The sequence below is a fragment of the Xenopus laevis genome, chromosome 6L (assembly GCF_017654675.1).
Source record: "Xenopus laevis strain J_2021 chromosome 6L, Xenopus_laevis_v10.1, whole genome shotgun sequence".
In the NCBI taxonomy this organism is placed as follows: domain Eukaryota; kingdom Metazoa; phylum Chordata; class Amphibia; order Anura; family Pipidae; genus Xenopus; species Xenopus laevis.
The window spans coordinates 162,230,352-162,244,250 of NC_054381.1; the positions used below are offsets into that span (position 1 = coordinate 162,230,352).

The following is a 13,899-nucleotide window of genomic DNA, read 5'->3' on the forward strand; positions in this document are numbered from 1 at the left end:
AATCATTGAGGTCCTGTTAGAGCCTAAAGTTGTTTATTTTTTTACTCTGTATGGACACTATATAATATAACCCACATGGGTATACAACGGAATAGACAACTGACATGCACACAAGAACAGTGTAATTAGAGTAGAAAATAAAAATAAAGGGGTAGGAAATGAATCTGTCTGAAGGTTAAAGAAGTCTGTAGCTACTATGACCTTCAGCCCCCTGGGTAAGGCAGGGAATGATATCCTTCTGACCATTCACCAGTTATATTGTATCCAACAGGGATGAACAATTCTTTCTTTCTGTCTTCACCTTTCTCACTGTCTCTTTTTTTGTCATTTCCTAACATATTCCCCTTGAATACAGGGATTCCCCTTTAACCTCAATAATATGGCTACCATGGTTGCCATTTTAAAAGGGCAACTATTAAAAATAAAACATTAAATTCAGTGGTTTAAAACTCGAGTAGGTCGAGAAGTTGGTGCCTTGGTCTGGTTGAGAAGAAACAGGTAACTGGTGATAGTTAAAAGGCATAGAGGAAATTGCAAGAAAGCTTGAACTCCTATGTAAACAACAATCCAACTAATTTAGTGAAATTACTCAAAGCATTTGAGTCATTACAAAGAACTCAGAAAGTGATGGTATTTTTAGTAGTACCATTTTGACCTCGTGTAAGACAAAACTCAGTAAAGAAAAACCTTTAGTAATAGTCAGGCAATTTATTCATACATAATACAACATAACAATTTTGTCTGGGTAAGCTGTTGGAGTAACACACAGAATGTCACCCAAGGACTTACCAAAGACCCACCTCTTGGTCCAAGCGTTATATAGCTTTTAGAAGGCATTTACAGTAATTGTGACAAGGGGTACATGGAAACACCATACATGGTCCAGCGAGGAGACTTACTGACATATACATTTATACATTCCTGGAAGATGTGCAGTTTTGCAACATAAGAGATTGGCTAAACATGGCCATTGTGGTACAGACAGCTATTGAGCAACACTTCTGCAAAAGGGCATACGAGACATGCTGACACTATGCTGACACTCTTCTAAGTAACAGAGTGGAGATCATTTATTTGTATGGCCTAGTATAAGTAATATGAGTGACCATTGTCCACAGTTGACCATTAGCCCTTATAGTCCATCCTGCCTTGGGCCCTATAGTGTTATGGCGTCATAGAGGGCGGGGGTGACAAATATCAACCCTCTGACACTAGCCATTCGTCCGTCTTAGGAATTAGACCGTTCCAGATATATTTTATATAAACAAAAGCCAATGTGTAGCTGCATAACGTCCTGACAACACAAGGGTTGGTGCTTTGACTACTTGCATTGGCTGCTGCGGACATTGTGCAGTGTTATTTTGGACAAATGAAAGAGAGCATTAAATCAATCTCATTCTTTACAATGACTGGTCCAGGGTGCAGGTGATGGGGTTCATAATGGCAAGAAGTCATCTGCCAAGCATCCAGTATAGTAACGGGCAGTCCAGAGAACATGGCTCTCATTACTGTGTCTAACTGAAGGGACAGCCAATCACTACCATGGATATACAAGTATCCGGTGTTACCAGACTTTATGGAGACTTTAGCTAATGGACTCCGTTTTATCAACCGGAGCACAGATTCCCGAATGGAACGGAGTCTTTTGATATAAAATCTGATAGGCAATGAGATGAAATGGGCCATGCAGTTTATAACAATCACCAGCCCTTCTTTTGCTCCTCCTATCCTGTCCAGTTCATTGGCAATGTAATGCAACTCTTCCTTATCAGAATACTTCATGGTCAATGGTCTCTGGTGGGCCTGCCATTGCACTGCAAATTCATTTTCTGGGTCTATCGCCAACTGTGGGGCTGGATACTTCATGTGGAGTTCTTGTCTCTGTAGGGCTGGAGAGAACAGATAGAATGGTAAAAGGATTGACTAGGGGTACAATAAATAATGTTAGAAGGAGTAAGCCAAACCTCAATTGTGTTTATTGTATCCTAGTTGCATTGGAGTCATATTAGTCATAGGAACAGTTTAATTCAATTAGTAAAGAAAACAACTGTATCTATTTCAGTAGATAACCCCTTCCAACCTCAAATGATCAGATCATTGAAGAGAAATGCCACCAGACCACGAGCAGAAATTTTTGGCATGGAGGTAGCACAACTGTCATATCAGTGAGACCACAGGCATTGATCTCTATGATGATAGGCTGTACTGCTTTTTAGGAGAGGGTCTTGAAGCTATAGTTGGTCATGGAGAACTGGTAGTTTATTGGTTTGTGAATGGGGACAAACTGAAGGACCGTCATGTGGAAACATTGTCCAGATATGCATCAGGCAGGGTAAGTATCCCAGTGAGGACCACATCAGCCTGTTTATGCATCTTTCTTCCCATGGGTCTGCATAGGTCCCTATTAAAAATTGACTATTTGTAACGTTCAGTATCCCAAACCCAGAACTAACTCCAAGGTTCTGGTCTTGGCCCGCTCTTTGGCCTCAGGTGGAGCCGACCGCTACTCAGATGCCGCCAGGTCTTAATGCTTGAGAACAAGGGAGAGAGTTCTGGGCGAGCATCGGAACCGAACATGTAGTGATAGGACGGAGAAGCAGTAGATTAGAAAGAACAGGCCAGGTCAAACCAAACGGTAATGGAGTGCCTAGGTAGTTGCAGTAACAAGGTCAAGGTCACAGGCCAAGGACATACACAGGAGAATGAACGCGGTACCAAATTGGAAATCAGAAGAGTAGTCACAGACAGGCAGGAATCAAGATAGCCAGCAGGCTGGCAGAATCAGGGAAAGGCAAAGGTCAAACATTAGGAATCAGAACTGGAGAATAATACTAAGAGCATCCAGGAACTCGAAAGAACCTTTACATTGGGCAGTGAACACTAAGCCAAGGTCCCTTTAAATATTTGAATTTCACGCCCTTGCGGTCCTACAGGAAAAACTGAGCCAACCACTCATTTTAATCTACAGCATATTCAAGATGTAAGAGAAGCTAGATAATAAGCAGACCAGGAGAACATAAGGACTTAAAGTGGACCTGTCACCCAGACACACAAAGCTGTATAATTAAAGTCCTTTTCAAATTAAACATGAAATCCACATTCTTTTTTTTTATTAAAGCATTCATAGCTGTTGTAAACGCATTTAAAAATCTCAGCTGTCAATCAAATATTGCCTGCCCCTCCTCTATGCCTTAGGAAATTACTTTTACTTTCCATTCAGCACTTACTACATGTCACTGCTCTTCCACATTCCCCCTCTCTTTTTACAATTTAATTGTGTAACCAGGACATGGGGATGGACATCAGACCCTACATTCTGGTGCACAAACAAGATTCTGAGATGATACAAGACTTGTCTTAATAACAGTGTCCACAAAATGGCTCCTGCCTACTTGCTAAAATTATGAATTCCCAGACTGAAGGAAACAAGATTCAAATAATTTATATTGTGTAATTAAAGTTTATGTTGCCTGACAAATGCGATAAAATAGGATTTGGAATAGTTTTTTCGGGGGGACAGGTCCCCTTTAAAAGGAGGCAAAATAACTTACATGGTATCAAATCCAACAGAAAATTCCACCACTGATAAGTTGTTGAGTCCCCAAACATATAAATAATCTTCCCGGATAGACATTTGGTAACGTTAGAAGGGGTAGGGAAAGCTCTATTCCTGCAGACACGAGACTGCCAGAAGTCCTGGTAGTAGAACCCAGAAGGGTTTGGGTTTGGAAGCCCTGAGGAGCAAATTCCCCTATCATCTGAAAAAAAGCCGAATTACGTTAGTCACAGTGGTATGTTAATAGACAGCTCTTTAGAAAAGAAAATCTTTCTAGTCTCTGGGGAATGAAATCTACAGTTTTCCTACTTGAAAAGCATCAGATCCAAATTGGTCAGGTCCATTAACATTTACACATAGATAACTCTAAATTCTGGGGGTCCATGTACTAAAGAGTGAGAGGAAATTGTGTAAGAGATACAATATGTCCTTCACGGGTTTCCATGATGCGAGTGGCCTGGAACTGATGCCCTCTCATTGCCACTTACTTAAGGCAGATATAAAATACAGAACTCCCTTGTACCAGAGGGCATCTTATTCTGGGAGCAAGTGGCATACAAACATATAGACACAATGGGGATAGGATTTTTTCACCTTGCTACCATAAATAATGCTTCATAAATATCTCCTTATGCATTTCCATGTGATGATTACAAATCTCTCTTTGTCAAGCTTTACAGTAGAATTTCCTATGATATTGGCTCTCTCCATATGCTTCTCACTGCCCAAATAGATCTAAACTTCGTGGGTCTTACGGGGAACCAATTATAAGTAATTGGACATATGTTTGTGAAGATTCTCAATCATCCAGGTCATGGTATATCTGTAGAAATAAGTCAAATCAACTGGACTTGCAGTGCTTTTTCCTTGAAGACGTTTCACCAGTCATCCAACTGGCTTTCTCAATTCAGAATAACTTGTACATAGGATCTTCCTTCGAGAATATATCCTCTGGAATGTTGCTCCAATCAGCCTAATCTGTTTATCATAATCCACAATCATTTCATGAAGTTAGGTGTTGATTGTATTAGCAATATTGGAGATTTGAAGTGTTATTAAACATTTTAGTTTTGTTATTATTTGACATAATTCTACTTCTCCTGACTGGACATCACTGTAAAGTATTTGTGGTATATAGACACAGGGCCATCCTATACATACCCCAAAATCGAGAAATAATACATCTCTTACTTGTGTTGTTTTTTGGTGACACCATAAATGTTCCAACTTTGGATGAAATCAGCTTCTCCTTTACAGACCTAGAAAAGCAAGGAACCTGATGTAAAAGTTTATTCCAAAAGTTATAGAAGAAGCAAAGCTGTACAAAGGATCCTCATGGACACTTACTTATTTAGGAATGATGCTTCTTTTTGAGTGAGAATGTCTTGGGATTGTCCCGCTGAATGTCCCTTATATGCATTGCAGGGAATCTGTTTTGGCTTCTTGCAGAACCATGACTCTCCAGTCTGTGCGTCCAGATATTTACAGATATCGGGTCCTGCCAGTTCTACATTGCATTCCATTGTCTCATTGGTTCCATCAAAGAATCCATAGAAATAGACCTGTTCCATGAGATAATATGAGAGTCCCTGTCTGTAGTATTACTCTGACAGTTACTGAGATCTAACCATGGTTGGAAAATATTGGGCAACTAAGCCTTACCAGCTGTGCATTTTACCAATTTATTTCAATACCCACCACTCAAAATTCTCTAAAGGTGGCTCCTCCTCTTGAGAGCCCAACTTGAAGATCAGTTTGAGTGAGGTTTGGGATGAATATGCATTAGATAGCATTAAAACTAAAATACTGATACACCAATATTTTCCTTTATCTGTACCCATTTCACTAGCTAAAAGGGGCCCTGATTTACAGTTGTACCTTCAATGGGAACCATGGCCAAAGGATTGACCTTCAAGTGATGCTGCTTGTTATATTAGAATATTCATTATATTATAATATTCAACAACTTCTACATGTGATAAGAGATACTTTAGTGGCTGTTTAATGGTTTTAAATTTGATGGCTTCATTTTATAGTGGCAGAATATTTTAAGAAATCTCATTCCACAGTGATATATATGGAGAGATATGAGCAAAGAGATATTGTTTTATGGCTTGTTTGCTTTGCATTTATTGGCATTTACTGATACACCAATATTTTCCTTTATCTGTACCCATTTCACAAGCTTAAAGGGGCCCTGATTTACAGTTGGACCTTCAATGGGAACCATGGCCAAAGGATTGACCTTCAAGTGATGCTGCTTGTTATATTATAATATTCATTATATTATAATATTCAACAACTTCTATTGGTTTAATGGAATATTTTAAGAAATCTCATTCCACACTGTGGAAATCTCATTCCACAGTGATATATATGGAGAGATATGAGCAAAGAGATATTGTTTTATGGCTTGTTTGCTTTGCAATTCTTGGCATTCCTTTACAAGCCCTGTAAAATCAGGTAATGAAAAACATCTGTCGGCAGCTGGTTCGTACTATAAAAGAAGCACTAAAGCTTATGGTAAATATACAAAAATATACTTATGGCAGACTATCTAGTATAGGTCAATCTAAAAACAACTGGACTTGCTGAGTAATCAATGAAGACGTTTCACTACTCATCCGAGCAGCTTCTTCAGTTCAACTGACTGGTGTGGGAAGTTCTCGGCATATAAACTCAGAATCTACACCTCTGTGAATTTCTTCAGATGTCACCTCTTTGAAGAGTTACAATGTGCCATTGTAAATGGATTAGTGGAAGAGTTTATATGCCGAGAACTTCCCACACCAGTCAGTTGAACTGAAGAAGCTGCTCGGATGAGAAGTGAAACGTCTTCATTGATTACTCAGCAAGTCCAGTTGTTTTTAGATTGACCTATACTAGATATACCATGACCTGGATGAATGAAAATCTTCATAGTCTTATGGCAGACATGCAACGGACCGTCTGAGTCTTTATTTGCTTTTCTTTTTTTTTTTAAAGTGTTTATTTATGCATTTTAACTTTACAACAAAGGGTAAAGACAGTAAAAGTGAACCATCACATTAAGCATCTCTCAACAATACAGAAGTGCATACGCTAAGTAATCTGTAGCGGTAATTAACATGTTTAGCCCAGTGGGTGGGATAGGAAGTTTCAGGGGCTTAAGGGCCCACTAAGGTCCCTGTAGATGGGGGGGAAGCACATGATCATGATCAGGGTTTGCATCCAGCCAAGGTGTCCAAATCTGAGTAAACTTCTCCGGACATCCTCTGCCTTCGTATGTTAATTAATTTAATCAGGGGAAGTGCTTTGTTGGTCAGTTGGATCCATGCGTGTTTCGTAGGTGACTGCGGGGCCATCCATTTAGTCATCAGCAGTTTCTTTGCATAAAATAGTAGGGCGCGGAATAAGAGTCTGGACCTATTGGTAGGTATAATTTCGTCTATCAGCCCTAGGAGGCATACTTCTGGCGTGCATGGACCAGGGAAAGCCAGTTCCTCAGACAGGTATAGTATAATGGAGTTCCAAAAGGATCGGATCCTAGGGCATGACCAGGTCATATGGGCAAAATCCGCCCCTCCCTCATCACATTTAGGGCAAATGGCTCCCGGATTTCTGCCCATTTTCTCCAGTTTGCTGGGCGTGATATATATTTGGTGCAGGAATTTAAGTTGGACAAGCTTGTCTTTCAAGGCAATTAGGCCAGAGTAGATCGATTCCTTGGCCTCCTCCCATGTTTCATCTGTTATTGCTGGAAGCATGGTCCGCCACTTGGGCAAGGCCTTGTCAAAGGGAGTAGTGTCCGTTTTGAGCAGGGCTTTATAGAGTCTGGATATCAACCCCGTGCGCTGAGGGTTTCGGAGGACAAGTTCAAAGGAGGGAGTGACATGCTGTACTGTTAACCCCAAGAATTGGGATCGGAATGCATGGCGAAGTTGCATATACCGGTATAATTGGATATCTTGATGGCCGGTTTTGTCTTTAAGCTGAGAAAGGGTGGGGAATTGCATGTCCACTAGTAGCTCCCCCAGTAACTTAATGCCCCGATGAGGCCAGTAGCTAAAGTCTTGTAAGTCCCTGAGGTGAGCGAGGTTGCTGTTCAACCAAAGTGGCAAGTGGGGGGAGAGGAGTGGGGGATCACACTGTAGTAACTTGGATGCAGCTCTCCAAGCTTTAAAGGGAGTCGTGATCGTAGATGGCAGCCTATTGTAGTCAGTCAGGCATCTATAAGGAAGGTTGCGGATCCCAGCCCAGGAGCCCAGAAGATGTGCCAAGAGAACTACACCCGGATCCTCCTCCTGCAGATTGAACCATGCATGGATATGATATAGTTGGCCAGCCAGAAAGTATAGTTGCAGGTGTGGGAGAGCCAGGCCACCCTGTTCTACTGAAGCCGTCAAACTTTTCCAAGACAAACGGGGCGTTTTATTTGCCCAGAGGAAGGAGGAGAGCATGGACACAATTTGAGCGAAGAATTTCTGGGGAATCCATACTGGCGAGTTGTGCAATCGGTACAGCAGTTTCGGTAGGAAGATCATTTTGTAAAGATTCACTCTCCCCCAAAGAGTAATCGGTAAAGGGGTCCATCTGGTTAGAGACAGTTTGAGTTGTTGTTGAAGGGGATCTAAGTTGTCAGCCAAGTATCGTGAAATCTGAAGTGAAATCACTATGCCCAGGTATTTGAAGCTCGTGACCCATGGTATCTCATTTGCTTCCGGAGGTGAAGCTGGGATCGGATCAATCGGCATAAGGATTGACTTCGATTTATTAATTTTGAGACCTGAGTAGGTACCGAAGCTATCCAGAATAGCAAGAGCTGAACTAAGGGAATCATATGGGTCTGCCAAAAACAATAGGAGGTCATCAGCATAGAGAGCTAGCTTGTCCTCCAGCGGTCCCCGTCTCAGGCCCGCCACCTGGTCAGATTGCCTAATGAGAATTGCTACATGCTCAATGGCCAATGCGAAAAGGAGGGGAGATAGGGGGCAGCCCTGCCTTGTCCCTCTGGCAAGTGGAAAAGAATCTGAGACGGAGCCTCCGGTCTTGATTCTGGCTGTCAGTTTGAGGTATAGGAGCTTAATCCAGTCAATAAAACCAGGGCCAATCCTGAATCGTCTCATAATTTCCCACAGGTATTGCTACTCCACAGAATCGAAGGCTTTGGTGGCATCCAGGGAAACTAGCACTCTGGATCCTGGGTTGTCGTGCTCAAGCTGGAGGTGGGTGTAGACTCTCCTCAAGTTAGTATTCGTAGATTTGCTAGGAATGAAACCGGATTGGTCAGGGTGGATCATCGAGTCTATTACTGTCGCCAGTCTAGTGGCCAGGATTTTGGCGAATATTTTGGTGTCAGTATTGATCAATGAAATGGGCCGGTAAGACTCACAGTGTTCAGGGTCTTTTCCTTCCTTGTGTATCAGCACTATCACCACTTCGTAGAATGAGGGTGGCAGGACCCCTTGTTCAATAGCAGCTAGGAAAGTTCGGTGTAAATGCCCAGGTATGTGTTCAATTTGGAGTTTATACCACGCCGCGGGAAATCCGTCCGGTCCCGGGGTTTTACCCTGCGGAAGAGCAGCTATCGCCTCTCGGACCTAGGGTAATTGGTGCGTCTAGAGCTGTCGCCTCATGTTGCGAGAGCCTAGGAAACGTGACTTTGTCTAGGTATTCACCCAATTGTTGCTGAGTATAGGTAGCTTTAGAGTCATAAAGCTGGGAATAATAAGTGCGGAACACTTCCTGGATCTCCCGAGGTCTAGTGATTATTTGCCCTGCCGCATTTTGGATTCTAGGTATACAAGTCTGAGAGTCTCTAGTCTTTGCCAGCCAGGCCAGGAGTCTACCAGCTATCTCTACCAGCTATCTCCCTGGTAGTCCGCATAAAGTAGATCTTTTTTAGTCAGCTGGGTGTGAATCAATTCCAAGTCCCTTTTGGCGGTAGATAAAGTGGCGTTAGTCTCCAAGGTAGGGCCAGACCTGTGGTTCTCTTCAGCTTGCATCAGGTGGTGTTCTGCTGCTGTGATTCTGTCTTTGGTGTCCCGTCTGGAGGCTGCTATTAGTGATATAAGCTCACCACGGGCTACTGCCTTAGATGCTTCCCATAGCATTCCCTGAGGAGCTGATGTCTGATTAAGTTCCCAATAATTTTGATAGTTTGCCTGAGCTTGTTCCTTGATCAAGGGCACCGTTAGCCATAGTGGGGAAAGCCGCCAGGTAGCGCGGTTGGTAGTAGTGACTGGCAGAATTCGAAGCATTAGGGGAGAATGATCAGAGAAGGCCCTGGGAAGATATGTGGCGTCTTCCACCAACTGGCAGAAATCTGCTGAGGCCAGAGCCAAGTCTATCCTAGAGAGGGAACCATGCGCCACAGAATGGCATGAGAATTGTCTGTCCAGCGGATGTTTCCACCTCCACACCTCTCTAAGGGCCAGAGCCTCAGCCCATTGAAATAGTTGTTGATTATGAGGACCCCCCTGGTGCAATCTATCAAGTACTGGGTCTAGGGTGGCATTGAAGTCCCCAAGAATGCAAACCGGTGCTGGCGGGAATGAGGCTAATCCCGTGGTAATAAGGTCTAAAATAGTTGTTGTGAAGGGTGGTGGGAGGTATATATTCACCAGGGTGAGAAGATTGTTGTTCAGTTTACATTGGAGGATGACGAATCTCTCATAATGATCAGTCCAAATCATCTGCAATTCAAATGGAATGCCCTTCCGAACTAAAATGGAGACCCCTCTCGAGTGAGTGGAGACTGGAGCGTGGTAGGCATGGGCCACCCAGGGTTTTTAAAGAGATAACAGCTTCTGACCCGTAAGGTGTGTTTCCTGCAGGAGTAGTAAGGAAGGGCGATGCTGTTTAAGATAATTAAATAGTAAAGCCCTTTTAAATTTGGAGTTCAATCCCCTAATGTTCCAGGAGATAATTGTAAGAGACTGCATTTTTGAGGTAGTAGAAGTGTTGGAGGGGGGGGCCAAATACAGGGGACCCACCCACTGAGCTAGAGTACATTTCAAAGCAACACATATGCAAAATAACATCAGATGCATCAGTAAATTAACATGCATAATCATGACGGTTCAAGAGAAACAAGGAAGAGAGGTGGATAGAGAAGAGTTCACAAGAAGTGAGAGAGAAAAGAGAGTTGTTTAATTTGCTTTTCTAAATTACTCAAGGGCATCTTTTCAAGTGAGAAGGAAAGAGGTGTCCCCTCAAGGTGCAAAAAGAGGTTTGTTACAGGGAAAGCTGTGAAGTTGTGGGGTTCTCTCCCTGAAGAGGCTGTACTGGCAGATAAATTAGATAGGTACAAGGATGGCTTGGATGCTACTAATACTAATAGCCCAAAATTGGTTGGATTCCTGTTTTAGAATCAGGAAGTATTTTTTCTCTTCGGAGACAAATTGGAGTAAACTTATTTGCCACTTTCATCGACCAAAATGAGAATTATTTGGGCAAATGCTTAACTTTTAAAACGGCAAAGTATTTTGAAATGAGCACAAAGAAGTTACTAGAAGAGGCACTCAATGTCTTTCTACCTTGCTCAACGACACTGTCTATCCATATTGACCCAAGCTAATACCTACAGCACTGATTGGAAAATCTTATATTGCAAAAGACATTCTAAAAACCTAATGCTCAAGCCATATCTTGAGAAGCTTATCACCTTGTCAGGACGGGTCTCCCTCTTGTCTTTGAGGATGGCTATGGCCTCACTGGAATGGACAAGTCTTATGGAGATCTCCACTTGTCCCGGCCAGAGCAGCAAGAAGGAGGCCGTGTAGGTGCCGTTTCTATGGTCTGTGACTGAGCCGGTGACTCCTGCTTTCAGCTTTGGGGAGTGCAGCTTGGCCTGGAAATAATCCCCTCCATATGTTTTTAGTCGACCATGGTGGTCTCGTGCTGTGATGAGAAATTCCACATACTCTCCAACATAATATGTGGCACGTGGAAATGGCATGTGGAACTCTGTTTTAAATGGACTGGTGGAGAAATTATAATCTATGGGACCTGGAGGCTCAGGCCACTCAATCACCTTCATCAGGTCCTGAAGTTCCAGCTCCATGGAAGCAGGGGAAGAATTATTATGTGGGGCTGAGTGCAACAAATAAAACCCACTGGAGGCAGAATGAAGAGTCATCCTTAGAGACCTGTAAGCAAACTAGGGAAGATTAATTCATTAGACGTGGACATTAGATTATTGGCCTTGACTTCAACATTTCCTTCTCCAAGTTTGTATCTATAATTAAAGGCACAGGGCTCTCTATACCTGCCTTCCTAGTGAGCTTGGCCTTTACTCCCCTGTTATGTTATGGAAAGCATTGCAATAAATAGTGAAAAAAAACTTTCAGTATACTGCTATGTTATTGAAAATATTTTTTTTACCCTTTTGTGCTTGTCGGGCCATTAATCAATCAATGAAATCAATAGTATTAACAAAGAACATAAACGATTTCTTTCAGATAATTTTATATTCATTATATTAATAATGTGCTTAAAGCAAAACCCGCTCTAAAAAATATCCATGATTAAAGCGGCGTTATTTTGTGAAGATGTGGCACTGGTACTGTATCAGTAGGTGGGGCTTACTGGGAAGAAGTTGGGGCTTACTGTTAAGTGGATAGAGCTACCCCCCATGATGCTTTTGTCTGGTGGGCTTGGGTTGTTTTGGGAAGGCTATTTCCTGTATTATTACAATAATGCACAGAGCCAGGTCTGTTTGCTGAGATGGGAAGAACCAGACTGCATAGAGCCCTGATCTGAACCCAACTGAACAACTGTGAGATAAGCTTGAACCCAGACTGTGAGTCAGGCCTGATCCCCAATATCAGTAGCCAACCTTAATAATGCTCTTGTGGCTGAAAGCAAATCCACACAGCAATGTTCCAACATCTAAAGGGAATTCACAATTTCAATGTACTAACTCTTATGTAGTAGGAGGTACATTAGAGTTCCTTGTATAACTCATGTAATAGGGTAAAATGTTAATGGTTTAGTATAAATGTTTAAGTAATGGTTAATGCATATATTTAGGTTGGCCACTAGGGGGGGAGCTAGAGGATAACAGTTGTGAGGGAAAGTCCCTCTGGGTGGAGAATAGGAAGTTATTAAAGGGAAGGTTTCAGGAAGTGATTTTTAGAGAGGTGTCATGGGAGGTAAAGAGAGCAGCAGACTAACAGTCATTCCCTGGAAGAGATCGTGGCTTTAGGTAGTGAGAAATCTTGTGGTAACTAGTACGCTCCAGTGGGTGTAAATTAGCCAGGGACTAGCATGGGCAGCTGTGGCCCCTACAAGGAGTGAGTGGCCACAGTGTGTCCAGCGGGATACCCGCCAGTCAGGGCTTAAGAGGCTAGGTTTGGCTGATAGAGCCGGTCAGGACCCAGGAGAAGTGCCTTTGAGATTGAGACCCCTGACAGTGTGCAGTCCAGTGAATGAAAATACCAGGGAATAGAGCCATGTTGGCGAACTGCTATGCTGTTGTATGCTTGATGCATAAAGAAGGAACTGTTTGACTGCAAATCCCTGCCTGCTGTGTCTGCTTCCAGGTTGTCCCCCAACCGGCAGACGGTGGTTCATCCAGGTTAATATCCAGGCCCTATCCTGGCCCCTGTTACACTCAGCCTGCAGCCTTGTGCCTTTATATGGTCACAGAACCCCTCAGTGACTTCTAATATCCTTATCATTTACAGTAGGGGGTACATTATCCCTTATAATACATGAGTGATACTCAGAGTTCCCTGTATAACTCAGCCTGCAGCCTTGTGCCTTTATATGGTCACAGAACAACCCCTCAGTGACTTCTAATATCCTTATCATTTACAGAAGGGGGTACATTATCCCTTATAATACATGAGTGATACTCAGAGTTCCCTGTATAACTCAGCCTGCAGCCTTGTGCCTTTATATGGTCACAGAACAACCCCTCAGTGACTTCTAATATCCTTATCATTTACAGTAGGGGGTACATTATCCCTTATAATACACGAGTGATACTCAGAGTTCCCTGTATAACTCAGCCTGCAGCCTTGTGCCTTTATATGGTCACAGAACAACCCCTCAGTGACTTCTAATATCCTTATCATTTACAGTAGGGGGTACATTATCCCTTATAATACATGAGTGATACATGAGTGATACTCCGAGTTCCCTGACCTGTATAAAATCTACAATTCAGCTCCAATACAGCAACAGCAGGTCACTTACCCCAGCAATGAACATGAGACAGAAGAGACAGACAAGAGAAATCCGTAACGTTCTTACTGTAGCCATGAGGGTAGGAGGCTCTGGAACTCCAGTTCTGTACTGTAACTTGCCATAAAAGTTTGACTGTTTATGAGTAATTACTGTAAAAAGTGATAACAGTC

General features: G+C 42.6%; 1 protein-coding gene across 1 annotated transcript; it reads right to left on the minus strand.

Annotated features, from left to right (window-relative positions):
* Positions 1-1,195: 1,195 nt before the first annotated feature.
* Positions 1,196-13,899, minus strand: nxpe3l.1.L (neurexophilin and PC-esterase domain family member 3 like gene1 L homeolog). The gene is made up of 6 exons (XM_018266944.2): positions 13,739-13,899; positions 11,202-11,696; positions 4,904-5,118; positions 4,748-4,815; positions 3,552-3,758; positions 1,196-1,889 (listed from the first exon to the last, which is right to left on the minus strand). The coding sequence occupies exons 1-6, from the start codon at positions 13,802-13,804 to the stop codon at positions 1,357-1,359; spliced, it is 1,584 nt and encodes a 527-aa protein (XP_018122433.1). The 5' UTR covers positions 13,805-13,899; the 3' UTR covers positions 1,196-1,356.